The sequence below is a fragment of the Heterocephalus glaber genome, unplaced genomic scaffold (assembly GCF_053883595.1).
Source record: "Heterocephalus glaber isolate CG9 unplaced genomic scaffold, H.glaber_assembly_v1.0 deba00001608, whole genome shotgun sequence".
NCBI lineage: Eukaryota > Metazoa > Chordata > Mammalia > Rodentia > Bathyergidae > Heterocephalus > Heterocephalus glaber.
Genome location: NW_028258379.1, coordinates 16,855,803 through 16,869,298, shown reverse-complemented (window position 1 = coordinate 16,869,298; position 13,496 = coordinate 16,855,803). Strand labels below are relative to the sequence as shown.

General features: G+C 50.8%; 1 protein-coding gene across 13 annotated transcripts in view; it reads left to right on the top strand.

Annotated features, from left to right (window-relative positions):
- Positions 1-13,496, top strand: part of Angel1 (angel homolog 1) — a 136,475-nt gene that overhangs the window by 36,286 nt on the left and 86,693 nt on the right. For 12 of the 13 annotated variants that reach the window (XR_015445059.1, XR_015445060.1, XR_015445061.1 and 9 more), the window contains exon 3: positions 2,396-2,610. Coding sequence is in view for 9 of the 13 variants with exons in the window: in XM_087195416.1 (XP_087051542.1) it covers positions 2,542-2,610 (69 nt within the window). In the remaining 4 variants the exon portion in view is untranslated. Of the gene's footprint in view, positions 1-1,994; positions 2,257-2,395; positions 2,611-13,496 lie in introns of those variants that run through there. The other variant, XM_087195414.1, reaches the window with a different exon arrangement.

Below are 13,496 nucleotides of genomic sequence, written 5' to 3'. Positions count from 1 at the left end.
CTGTCCCTCGTAGCTCAGTCACAGACTGGCTGGGTGACCTTGACTGTCTCATTGAACCTCCTTGCACCCTAATTTATTAATTAGTTAATTAATTAATTGGTTTTTTGAGGCAGGGTCACATTACGTAGTTCAAGCTGGCCTTGAATTCACTATGTAGTCCAGGATGTCCTCAAACTCTTGGCAATCCTCCTGGCTCAGCCTCTCAGAGGCATGGTGCATACCCATAATCCCGGCATTCTGGGAGGCTGAGGCAGGAGTATTGCTAAATTTAAGCACAGCCTGGGCAATTTAGCAATTTATCGGGAACCTGGCCCCAAAAAGGGATGAAGGGTATGTGCCGGGGATGTAGCTGAGTGCAAAGATCCTGGGTTCAATCCCCGGTACTGAAGAAAAGACTTTGTCCTTTGTCCCTGGTAGAAGAGAGGGCAGCCACAGATGACGGTGTGTGGTGAGTGCAGAGTGGCTGGGATCACCTTGCCCTGTCACTTGAGACTTACCTTAAGGGGCACCGACAAATGGTGGGGTCTGCCCTGTCAACAGCTGGTCCAGACTAAGCCCTTTTCTGGCTCTTGTGATGATTTTTTGGCTGCTTCTTGGTCTCTGGCTGCAGCGTGGTGGTTCTCAACCTGGGATGATTTTGTACCCGAGGTCAGGTGTCGGCGTCTGGAGACAGTGTCAGCACAGGAACGAATGGCAACCAGTGGGTAGAGGCCCAGGCTACTGAACACCCCACGATACCCAGGGCTGCTCACACCAGCTGGCCCCGGTGTCTTTAGGGCTGAGGTTGAGAAACCAGCTGTAGTTAATCAAGCTTGTAAGTTTGAAGCAAGAAAAGGGAGAATCCAGCCCCGGTGTCTGCTCTCAAGAGTCAGGAGCTTTGTGAGCCTGACTTAGGTTTGATTTGGGCTCAGCAACTGGACTTCTGACTCCATGGCCCTAACAAGGCCAGAGAAGTACTGGTGACAAGGCCGGCAAGAGGAGTGTCCACATGTACGAGAGACCCTTCCCTGGGACACTGAGCAGGGCTCTCTGGTGCCCACAGTGTGGCTACCTCCCATCTGGCTGGACCCTGGCCTGCTCCTGGGCTTTTGTGTCTTCTCTGTTTGGCCACTGCATCCTGGCACCTTTGGCTTCTGCTCTTTGGTGCCCGATTCCCCACACGTCACTCCGCTCCGTGATTTGCCTTTGATTCTGCATCCTGTCCCTGTGCCTCTTGGCTGGTCCACAGCCAGGCACAGAGAACAATAGGCCCTCTTTCCTCCTTCTGGGTTCTCTACACTGCTGTACCAAACAAGGGGTCACACTGGGGACCTCTGCCAGTGAGGCTTTACCATATTTGGTTTGGGAATGCGCCATATGCTGCTGTATCTGAGGTGCCAGCACCCGGATCTTGGCTCGGGCTTGCTCATTCCAAACTTCTTAGGACTTCTTTGGGAGTGATAGAAATCAACTCTGGCTGGATGAAGCAAAACAGGAAATCTATTGGAAAGACCCCAGAGGTACCTCGAGAATTCCAGGACAGAGCTACTGCTGGGCTTCAAGGTGGACTGAATCCTGAGACAGGGCATTTTTGGGGCACAGACTGTCCTCCCTCCCCCTCAACCCTCCATTTCCTGCCACTCCCTCCCCACTTGTAGCCCCGCCCTCTGGGACACGCTGGACTTGGGGTTGATAACTTCCAGTGAACACAATAGCAGCAGGGTGGCATGTCCTTCATGCCAGGGAGCAGCCAGCCTCGCCCAGCACCTCTTGGTCCTGACTCAACATTCCTGGGAAGGACCTCGATTGTAGGATGCAAACAAAACACACTGTTTCCATGGTGACATTCATATCAGTGGCCAAGGGGGATGCTGAAAGAGCTGTTGTCAGAGATGCAGAGGGAGGGCCACTGTTTTGGAAAGTGAGCTGGGAAGCTGGGATGAGTTGAAATGAAATCAGATACTCAGAGTCCAGGGTGGGAGGGTTTGTCTTAATCCTATTCCATTGAACATACTTTTAGAAGAAATTTCTATAGCTCCTCCCCTGAGCAGCTCCCCTTCTAATGTGGGTATCAGACAGACCCCGAAGGAAAGCTATGGTACCTAGTCGGGCTTTCCAAAATCCAGGGCTATAGGCAGAAGGCCCTGCAGGTAACAGGGCGAAGGGATGGCAGGCCTGTCTCCGTCAGTCAGGTTAGCTCAGGGAGAGCTGAGCGGGGCAAGCAGCATTGGAGCTGAGGCTCAGAGGACGGAAGACAGACAGGAGGCTGACATGCAGGTGACTACAAGGGCCCTACCCCAGGAGGATTTCTCCCCTTTTCTCCTTTCTTGTCAGCCCCTGGCTTAGTTTCCTATGACTGTTGTAACAAGCTGCCACAAGCTCAGTGGCTAAAATAACACATTTTATTCTTTTATAGTTCTGCAGCTCAGAAATTAAAAATGGATCTTCCAGAGCGGAAATCATGAGAGAGAATCCATTTGGGCAGTGGAGAATCTGGAGCCTGGCCTTTTCCGGTTTCTGGAGGTCGTCTCCATTCCTTGGCTTGTGGTCCCAAAGCCCATCATGTCACTGCAACCCGTGCTTTTCTTGATCTACCTCCTTCCACCTTTGACCTCGTCTCTCTCTTTTAAGGTAAGGACCTATGTGATTACTCTGGGTTCACTTGGATCACCCAAGACAATCTTCTCATTGCAAAATCCTTAACCTAACCGCTAGCAAAGTCCCTTTGCCGTGTAAGGTAGCATCTGCACAGGCTCTGGGGATCAGGATGCAGACATCTGTGGTGGCCACTGTTGGGTCTCCTCATCCTCTTAGTTCCCTTCTGCACTGACGGGATAGCCTGGGGACAGCAAGACACTCCTGGGACAGGAACTGCTGGGTGGGGGGAGCTGGCAGGGGATGTGCAGCTAGGGCTCCACTTCTCCCTTCTCCTGCTGGATTTATTATTTTTGTGGTATTAGGTGTTGAACTCAAGGCCTTTGCACTGAGCTGCATCCCTAGCCCTTTAAAAAGTTTTTTTATTTCGAGACAAGTTCTCACTAAGTTCCCAGGCTGGCCTTGAACTTGTGATCTTCCTGCCTCAGCCTCCAGAGGAGCTGGATTTACAGGGATGTACAATCACGCTGTGCTGGATTTAGACTGCTGGAATTTGAATCCTTGTGATCTTGGCTCTTTAGCCTCTCTATGCCTCTGTTTCCTCGTCTGTGTATGGGTCATGATGCCACGCCTCTCTCCCTAGGCCCCAGTCTCTCCAGCTTCCTAAGGGTTATGTAGGAAGGAAACTGGAGACATTTCCAACTCTGCAATTATGAATCCCTCTGCTGGGAGCACCAACCACCCCAGCTCCTCTCCTCTTCCAAGGGGAGCACAGGTTACTGGAAAGTCCCCCTTGCCTGCCACAATTGTGAACCCCCGGAGGCAGCTCCCCAGGCTCTGGGAGGAGGAAGCACAGTACCCAGAGCTCCAGGCAAAGGGCCCATTGTCCCCTCAGTTGCAGAGGCACCCAGGGCTCTGTGTTCCCTCCAGCTGCTTTAGAAAAAGCCAGTATAGCAGAGCCCTGGAGCGAGCAGGTCCAGGAGGAAAGGACTCCAAGCTTGTTGAATCCAGGAGGGGAAGAGTCAGAACCCTCAGGAAACACGCACCAATGCCCATCACACACATGGGCAAATGGGGGCGTCAGAACTCATGAACATCTCCTGGGGTCACGGGAGCAAGGAAGTGAGGCTGCACTCGGAGTCGGGGGTCTGCTTGGCCAGCCTTGCCCCCAAAGTGGTGGCCTCAGCCCTGCTCCGGAGCTGCCATCTGTAGCAGTCTTCTGTCTGAAGAAGCTTTGGAAACTGCAGGTTGCTTCACCAGTGCCACTCTGTCTTCTTTCCCAGTGACACCATTGCTTTATTTGAGAGAGCAGTGTATCCAGATTTAAACAGATTTTAAAACTGTAAGAGTATAAAAGATGGCTTCTGCTCCTTTGCAACTTGGGAAGACCACATCATGCATTCTAGCTCATGTGACATAAGCAGAAGTCTGTCAGACAGTATTGGGAAAATTTTATTTCCTTGACACTTTCCTTTTGTTTTTTTTCCTGCCTGGAGAGTTGGCTGGAGGCTTTCACACTGAGCTACATCCCCAGCTCTTTTTATTATTTTATTTTGAGACAGGATCTCACAGAGTGGTCAAGTTCCCCAGGCTGGGCCTGAATTTGTAATCCTCCTGCCTCAGCCTCCTAGAATGTTGGGATTCCAGGCATGTGCCACCACACCTGGCTTGACATTTCCCTTAAATACAGGAAGGACATCTCCAGAAAGGGGTTTAGATTTCTCCTGGGACAACTATGGACTTCGGGAGGGGTGGGGAAACAGAAAGGAGGTCAGGTGGATGGAGGCAGAACCTCCTCACTATGTGCTTGGTTCTTGGCTCAAAGGAAGAGTGGGCCAGAGGCAGCTCTCACCAGTGGCAGGGTCAGAGCAGGAATTAGGTGGCCCCAGGTGGGGCCAGGTGAAGAGATGTTGGCATCAGTGAGGGCTGCGTGATGTAGCTGAGGGTGTAAGTGGGTCCAGAATGTCATTGCTGTGGGCCTTTTCTATGCATAAGGGAAGGAGCTGCCCTTGATAAAATAAGTCCTGGCACCAGGTGAGCCCAGCAGGAGTGCATTCCCTGCCATTTCCATCGGCCAAGATGCCACCAGAGGCCAAGACAGTGACTCTTCCTCATCTTGGACTAGAACCTCCCAAACTGTGAGCCAAAATATGCCCCCGGCCCGCCTCTCTTTTTGAGACAGGATCTTGCTGTGTAGTTCAGGTTGGCTTTGAACTATGAAGCCCAGGCTGGCCTTGAACTCACAGAGCTCCTCCTCCTGCCTCAGTCTCCTGAGGACTGGGAGGCACCACCATGCCTGGCTAAACCTTTTCTCTTTATAAGTTAATTATCTCAGATGTTTTGTTATAATAAAAGAAAGCTGACTACCACACCCTCTTTGAGCCTCAGTTTTCTCTTTGGTACTAAGAGGGGAGTTACCAATGTGTCAGCTCAAAATGTGGCAGGGCAGGAGACTCTCTGAGGGTCCTCAGCAGGGGTGCTTTTAGGAAATTCTGATTCCTAGGTGCTCTCAGGGACCCATGGATAGTGGTGTGACCCTAGGTCATTGCGCTTTGCCACATTCACTTGGGTGACTGATACAGCTAGCGGGGTGCCCTGCTGGAAGGCCCCTTGGGCATCACTGGAAGGGCAGGCTTCTGAGGAACCTTCTAGCTCTTAATTCCTCAGGAAGAGGACTCTGAGTGGAACAGGAGAATGGACAGCAGCGGCGAGATCTGCCATTGAAACCAGGGAGATGGGGGGTGGAGCAGGTGTGGGTGCCTGGGAACAGTGGGAGTGGGGTCACTCAAAGGGCTGGGAATGGCTGTCTGTGCAGGGGGCCTGGGCCTGAGCAGGCTGCACACTCCCTTCTTGTCTGCTTACTCCCTTCTTGTCTGCTTTCTGTAGGTTTTTAATTTGTTTTGTTTTGTTTTTTACTTCGTGCATGTACAATTAAAAAAAACAAAAAAACATGTTTTAAAACAAAAAGCAAAAAATTTTAGTACTTGGCAACAGAACCAGAGAAAAGGAGAGGAGTCCTGTGCTCCTTCCTTTCCCAGGGCTGTCACCTTCCCATGGCTGGGTCTGTTTGTCCCCCCTCCACCTCCTGCAGGGCCTGGAGCCTACTGGGGCAGGGATGAGAAGCATGGACAATGGCCCAGTGCCTGGGAGCCTCAAAGCCAGGAGGCAAAGATTCTACACACAAAAAGAGGGGGCAGAAAAGCAGCCCCAGAGCAGCGGGATGGGGAGAGCTCCAGGAGGAGGCTCTTGCTTCATTCATTCCATAGCACAAAGCCTGGCGCCCAGTTATTATTTTTTAATTGGGTAGATTGCCAAATGAATGGTGAGGTCCTAGAGTCCTGGAGGAGACAGGGCTGGGACCTGGTGACAAGGAGGGCTTGTGGAGGAGGACAGTTCCAAGGTGGACTGCTAAGGTGGCAGAGCTGAGCAGGGTCAGGTGCACTGCAGGGGTCGGAGGTGCCCTGTGAGCCCTGGCCCCCCAGGGGCACATTTGGATGTAACGTGTTGACAGAAAGGCTGCTGAGGCCCAGATGAGAAGACATCTGGAGCAGAGCTTCTCCAACTCTGGTCAAGGGCCAATTGCTTCTTTTTCTTTCTGATTTATAATCAATTACAGGCTGGTTCTTTCATAAGAGAGAATCCAAAAGAATTGCTGGAAAAATGAAAGGAAAAAGAGACATACAAAATCTAAACCTCGATTTTTATTTTTTCCACAGTACTAAGGTTGAAACTCAGGGCCTCCCACATTCTAGGCACATACTCTACCACTGAGCTACATCCCCAGGCCTTTTTCTTTTCTTTTTTTGGTACCAGGGATCGAACTCGGGTCCTTGCACTTGTGCAGCAGGCGGTGAAACCACTGAGCTAAATCGGCGGACCTCCAGGCCTTTTTCTTAAACATTTATTTTTGGACAAATTCTCTCTAGCCCAAGCTGCTCTGGAACTTGGAATCCTCCTGTCTCAGCCTGCCACGTAGCTGGAGTTATAGGTGTGCACCACCATGCCTGGCTCCAGTTTTTTATTATTAAAGTGACATAAATCATTCCACCCAATTACAAGAGAAGTATCTAAATGCTTCCTGTTGTTTTCTGACCTTATCTCCTTCCAGACCTGCAGCAAGCTCTTCTCAGAAGGGTGGAGGCTGCACTGAGCAGCCCTGTGGTAGAGAACCCCTGACAGCAGGATGCTGCAGCACTCAGAGAAGGGGTCCAGTCCTTTGGAATCCCACCCATATCCCCTGCCTGCCCTGGGCTTGCTCATCCCCATGGAATGGCTTTATTTCTGCTAGGAGGGGCTCCTGGGTAGGGGCAGCCAGGGTGGGCTCTGCGGCGTCATCTCGGTGTGTCAGTGACTCCTGGTGATCCTCCTGTGTTTGTCCAAAACTCTCGAGCAGAAGCCGAGCATGACAAGGAGGCTTGGGGTAGGGAAATGGAGGCCAGCACAGCCTCAGTTTCTCCCCTCTTCTCCTCAGCAGTTTGGCTCTGCCCAATGTGCTGAGCCCTCTGCTTCAATGCCCTGCAGCTGTTGGGGTGCAGTCTATTAACTTGCTTCCCTACTGTGGTGGGGAGGACAGGATGGGGAGGACATAGAGGAGGAGGGAAAGGAGGAGGTGGGACAGAGGGAAGAGGAAGAGGAGGAAAAGAGGATGAGGGCGAGGGAGGCAAGGAGGAGAAAGTAGGGAGAAGTAAGTGGGGAGGACAAGGAGGAAGAGGAGAAGCAGCACAATAATAACTTCTCTCTACTGACCTGCTCAGCACTTTATATGCAGCATCTTGCCTAATTTTCTCAGTACTGGGAAAGACGTGTGAATGTTGCTCCCATTTTACAAATAAACAATGGCTCAGTTTTTTGTTTTTTATAGTTCTTCTGCTCTACTATATTATCTCTCTCCATGGCTATTTTTATTTATTTATTTATTTATTTTTATTAGTACACGTTTGCAGTATGTAATGTTTGAGACAGAGTCTCCCTATGTAATTCAGGCTGTGTAGCCCAAGCTGGCCTTGGACTCACAGTGATCCTCTTGCCTCAGCCTCCTGAGTGCTGAGATTACAGGGATGTGCCACCACACCTTGCAGTGGCTTGGAGTTTTAAGCAAGGTGACAGAGGTGACAGGCAGTGGAGGTAGGGAAACAGTCTTATCTGCCACAGGCTCCCATTCTGAGCCAGGCTTCCACTCGGGAGGGTGGAGAGGGCAGAACAGAGCCCAGGGGCTTCTGTGGAAGAAGTTTGGCTCTAGGCGACAGAAGGAGCCAGGTTGGGGTTGGGGCTGAGGTGAGAGAGACCGTGTCTTCCCCATTTCCTTGGAAGAGGAAGAAGCCACCTCCCTGCTGTGCCATCCACACATTGGCTCTGGGCCTGAGCGCATGGGAGGGAACTCTTGCAGGTACTGAGTGTTCAGTGTCGGCCCCTCTGGTGGCTGCACCCTCCGTCCCTCTCCTGGGGTTGTGAGAGAGGTAAGGGCAGGCTGATGGCCTAAATGGAGGATGCTCCTCTGCCATCCAGCTGCAAGAAGGTGACTAAAGATGTTAAACTTGGGAGATATCTATGTATCCGTCTACCTGTGGACCGATGGAAGGGGGTCTGGCCAGGGAAGACTCACGCAGTCTCACCCAGTCCTGATGGATCAGGCATCAGGTCAGGACGGGGATAGCTGCACCAGGTGTGCAGAGGTGAGGACATGCTGTCTGCAACTTCTGCACCTCTGTCACCTCCAAGCTGAGCTGTGTCCTTGCAGGGTTGACACCAGACACCCCAGTTATACTTGGATGGCTCAGCAGAGGGACCTGCATCTTGCTTCCTGGCAGTAGCTCTGGAAGTCAGTGGCTCCTGGAGAATTCCCTGTTGATTGTGGATTGTGGATTGTGGATTGTGCTGCTGGGGTCCTGGACAGACGCCCAGAGGTGAAGGTGACTCCTTGTCCTTTGATGTTCACTGGCTTCTCTTGCCCCCTGCCTACCTCAAGTACCCAGGTGCTGATTGTACCTAGCAAGCCAGGGCTGAGCAGTTGATGAGGGAGGAAGGACTAGTTTTACGCTTCCAGGAAACCTGTCCTAAGGGGGACGAGGGACCTCTTACCCTTGGCTCCAGCAATATAGCACGTTAACATATTGAAATATCTCTGCTCAAAACTGGGCACGATGACACAGGCTGTAAGCCTAGCAGGATTGCAAGTTCAAGCCCAGCCTGGGAAATTTAGTGACTTACTGAAACCCTGTTTCAAAATTAAAAATAAAAAGGATGCTGGAGATGTAGGTCAGAGCAAAGGTCTGTTGTTCATTCTCCAGAACAGCAAACAAAAATATCTCCATTTTAGTTTGCAAATAGCTGTCCCCTATCCCCCACTGTCCCAGCCTGCCCTCCTGGGGAGCCCCAGGACCTCTCCTGGATCCAGCAACCAAAGAGGCCTCCAGGACCCACATAGGTCCAGTGTACTTTCTGATTGATGTGGCTGTACTGTGCAGGTGGTGAGCAGTTTTGAACATCGCCTCTGGGAGGCTCCATTGCCTCAGCATTGAGGGAAAACAATGGGGACAGGGGAGTTAGGACAGGGTCCGGGTTTCAGCTCTGTCACCATCGGCTGTGTGACTTTGACTACCTAAGAGTCCTCCCTGGGCTTCCTTTCCTTATCTGTACCATGAGGGCGCTGGGTGGGGTGAGCTCTGAGAGCTCTGATGGAATCCCGCCTCTCTCCACACAACGGGAATGCACGTGTGTCAGTGAGGTGGTGTTTCCAAAGTCAGGCAGAGATGAGGATGGGACCCGAGGGGGCACAGCAGCACGATGGGTGCTGTGACAGATGAGGGGCTGAGAGGGAGGACGAGGGAGAGGGGAAGCCCAGCTCCTACACTGTTCCCAGAGTGCCGGGCAAGCTCAGTCCTCTGCCCTTACCTCTCTTCAGGAGCCCCGAGTCCTGCATCACCCAGAGGCATGTGCTGTCCTCTGGGGAAGTGGTATGGTTGGCTGGGGATTTAGCTCAGTGGTTTTGTCGCCCGCTGCACAAGTGCAAAGACCCGAGTTGGATCCCTGGTACCAAAAAAAGATTGTATCAAAGGAAGTGGTATGGTTATGTCTGTGCCACTTTGGGCAGCGGCTGTGGCATTTGTGCCTGGACCTGGGAACATCCCCCACTCGAGTGACACACAGTCACAGCCCTTGGATCAGCTGCATCATAAGGGTGCTGTACAAGGCAGATCTCAGGCTCTGGGGTGGAAGGGAAGGGCATCTCCCTGACCTTTGACAAGTCCTCCCTCCTCCATGCACAGGGAACTTTGAGGACTTCGAATGAAGCTTCCCAGCCTCCTCCCCAAGGACACCCAGCTACAAGTGTATTTCTTTGCAACTGTAGTTTGGGGTTCTCTCACGCCATTAGAGAGAAACCCTACTTCTCTCTCAGCTTGGTGTGGACTTTGGATAGTCACTAGGTCTGTATTTTGGTGCTGATCCCCTCCTTTCCCATCACTGAGTCCTGCGGGGCCAGCCGATTACCACGTCCTCCCAGGAGCTCCCTGTCCCTCACTGGAGAATTGTCACTCCCTCCATTGCAGGCCTGGATGGGCAGGCCTTCTAGAAACTCATTGGCAGCAGCAGCAGAGGGATGTGTGGGATGTCACTCAGCTCCAGGGAGAGGACTAGGCCCTCTGAGCTGGGCCCTACAGGGTTCGTTGGAGGGAGGGGTGATTCTTGGTACTGCCCAGGAGGTCTACCAGGGTCCTCAGCTACTAGAGGTTCACATTTGAGCCCTAGAGAAATTTGGTGAAATAGAGGGGTGTGGTCAGTTAAGTGAGAGGAAGAACTATCTCATTACAAATTGCCTGTCCCTGGGGGGCACGAGCCACCCTTCTTCAGGGCCTTCTAACAGTGAGAGCCAGCAAGGGAGAGAGACCTTCTTCTACTGCAACAGGCTGCATTGCAGCCCAGTCAGGGTCCACAGAGGTAGGCAGAGCAAGTGTCAGTGGTGCTGACAGTGAGCAAAAAGTTTACCCACAGGCACCACCTGGTGATAAACTGCTCTGGTCTGTAAGCACATGGGAGACGGCCTGAAGCTCCCAGAGGTTCCTCATAAGGCTTGGGAGGCACCTTGCAGAAGCTTGGGGCATTAGTGACTAGAGCAGTGATGGTGAACCTTTTAGAGACTGAGTGCCCAAACTGCTCATGACGCCATCGCCTGGCACTGCTACTCCTTTCCAAGCATGCACATGGCCCCTGTGCGCAATGTTATCTGATACTTGGCTGCTGGGGTGATGCAGGGGTGACTTGGCTCACATGCCAACAGAGGGCTCTTTGTGCCCACTGTGGGACATGTACCATAGGTTCCCACCACCACCGGGCTAGAGTGTCTGGTAGCTCAGGTGACAGGTGGGAGTGGTCTGTAGGACCCTAAATAGCCAGATCTGTTGAGCTGGTGGCTAGAGGTCTGGGCCTAAGGGTGGGGCCTCAGGCAGGAACTGGGTCAAAACAGGACAGAAGATGGGCCGGGGATTTAGCTCAGTGGTTCCACCACCTGCCTTGCAAGCTAAGGACCGGAGTTCGATCCCCGGTACCAAAAAAGAAAAAAAAAAAAAAGGACAGAAGAGCCAGGCATGGTGTTGCATGCCTGTAATCCCAGCACTTGAGAGGCTGAGGCAAGAGAATCACTATGAGTTTGAGGCCGGCCTGGACTACATAGTAAGTTCAAGGTCAACCTGAACTACATCACGAGACCCTGTCTCAAAAAACCAAAAAAAATATCTACCCTTGGAACCAGCTGACCATGGACTGAATCCCTCAAAACCACGAGCTAAATTAAATCTCTCCTCCTTTAAGTTGTGGGTGCTAGATATTGTTTCCACCAATGGAAAAGCTAATACAGAAAATCGGTACCAGAGAAGTAGAGTCATTGCTATGATTGTACCTGACTATTTGGTGCAGAAGACTTCAGAACTAGATTGAAGGAGGAGTTTGGAAAGTTTTACAGATGCAGGCTGGAGAAGATCTAGAATGGTATAAGCAGAGCTTAATGGGTGATTGTAGTCCCAACTCAGAAGACCAGAATATTGACAGGAATGTGGACTGTAAAGGCCAAGTTCAGAAGGTTCAGTTAGGAAAGATGTCACTGGCAGTTGGACTGGAGGCTTTGTGGGTTACACTCTGGCAAAAAAAAAAAAAAGTCCGCATTTTGCCCATGTCCTAAGACTTTGCAGGAGATTGAGGTTAAGGAGAGTGGACTAATTGATCTGGAAGAGGAACTTTCAAGGCAGACCAACATTCGGGCTGTGGCATGAGTACTCTTTGCTCCTTTAGCCAGATTTACGGTGAGAATGTGAGGGCAAAATCAGGGTAGAAAAATGTGCAAAACTTAAATTTTGGCCTAAAAGGAACTGTGTATAGAGAGTCAAAAGGTCAAAGGAGGAGTGGCTGCTGAAGAGATTAGTGCCAATGGAAAGAAACCAAGTATTTGTACAAGGACTAGAAAAAAGATGACTAGAGGGCATCTCAGGAATCAGCAAGACTCCACCTATCAAGGCTCAAGAGTGCAAAAGTGTAAAACTTTCACTTCAGAAGAGCATCCCTGGAACCCTTGCTTGAGCAGGGCCTCCTAGGTAAGTGGTTCCCCAAGAATCATTTCACTGTGCTTAGCCATCCAAGAACTCAGAGGTGGCTGCAACCATGGTCTAAGGGGGTCTGGCCACCAATCCCCCTGGCAGCCAACCTTGGTGTCATCCACATGATGTTGGCTTTACCAGCATGTAGAATGCAAGAAGTTTGGAGTTAGGGAGGCTTCAACCCAGATTTCAAAGGAAGGCCTGAGAGAGCAGGGGCTGTGAAGCTGTGGGAATGAAGTGAAAGGTGTGGAGACTCCAGGAAGTGAGAGATGCCAGAAATATGGAGTATCTGCAGAGAGAAGCTATAGGCCATGAGCACAGCCATCTAGGAGAGAGGTCATATGGGCTGCAACCAGCAAGACCACAGGAGTAGAGCCACCCAAGCCCTTTAGAATTTATATCTTACTTCCATATGTCCTGGATGTTAGATATGGAGCTACAGGACTTAAATTTTGCCCTGCTGGGTTTTTAAGATTTTTTGGTACTGGGGATCAAACTCCGGGCCTTCCACTTGCGAGGCAGTTGGGAGCACCACTGAGCCAAATCCCCAGCCCTATGCTGGGTTTTGATCTTTCTTTGAAGCTATTCTTTTCTATCCCCTATTCCTCTCTTTTGTAATAGGAATGTTTACTCTGTGGCATTGTACCTTGGTATTTGTAAATTGTTTTTGATTTTTACAGAGGTTCACAGTTAAGAGTTTGCCTTGAGTCTCAGAAGAGATTTGGACTTGGACTTTTGAAAAATGCTGGAACTGTTTAGACTTTGGGGAAGGGATCAGGATTTTGCTGATTCCTTATTGTGTTCTCCATTGTGCACAGGATAGTTGTGAGATGTTAGGCAGAATTATTAATTTGTTAGTGTTTATTTGGAGATCAGGTGTGGTTTAAGGAGGTACACTTGGGTGTCAAGTGGACAAGGGATGGAATGTGGTGGTTAAGCTTGATTGTGTCAACTTGATTGGCTTGGGTACTACCCAGGGCATTGCCAAGACACACTTCTAGATGTGCCTGAGTGGGTCATAGAAACATGACCTTGGGGTCTGTATCTGATCTGTTTCCTCTTCCCCTCTGGTGTTGTTCTTCACTGCTTCCCTTCCTCCATGAAGAAAAAAAAATCTTTGCTCTACCACACCATTCTGCCATGATATTTCTCCCTTTGAGCTGGCTAATCATAGACTGAATCCTCTGGAACTATGAGCCCAATTAAACCTCTTCTCCTTTAAGATGTGAGTGTCAGGCATTGTGTCCCTGCAATAGGAAAGCTGACTAGTATAACAGGTGAGAAAGTTACAGCTGGATGTCAAAGGTTTTGCCCCAGGTCCTGCTGCTAATAAGCACA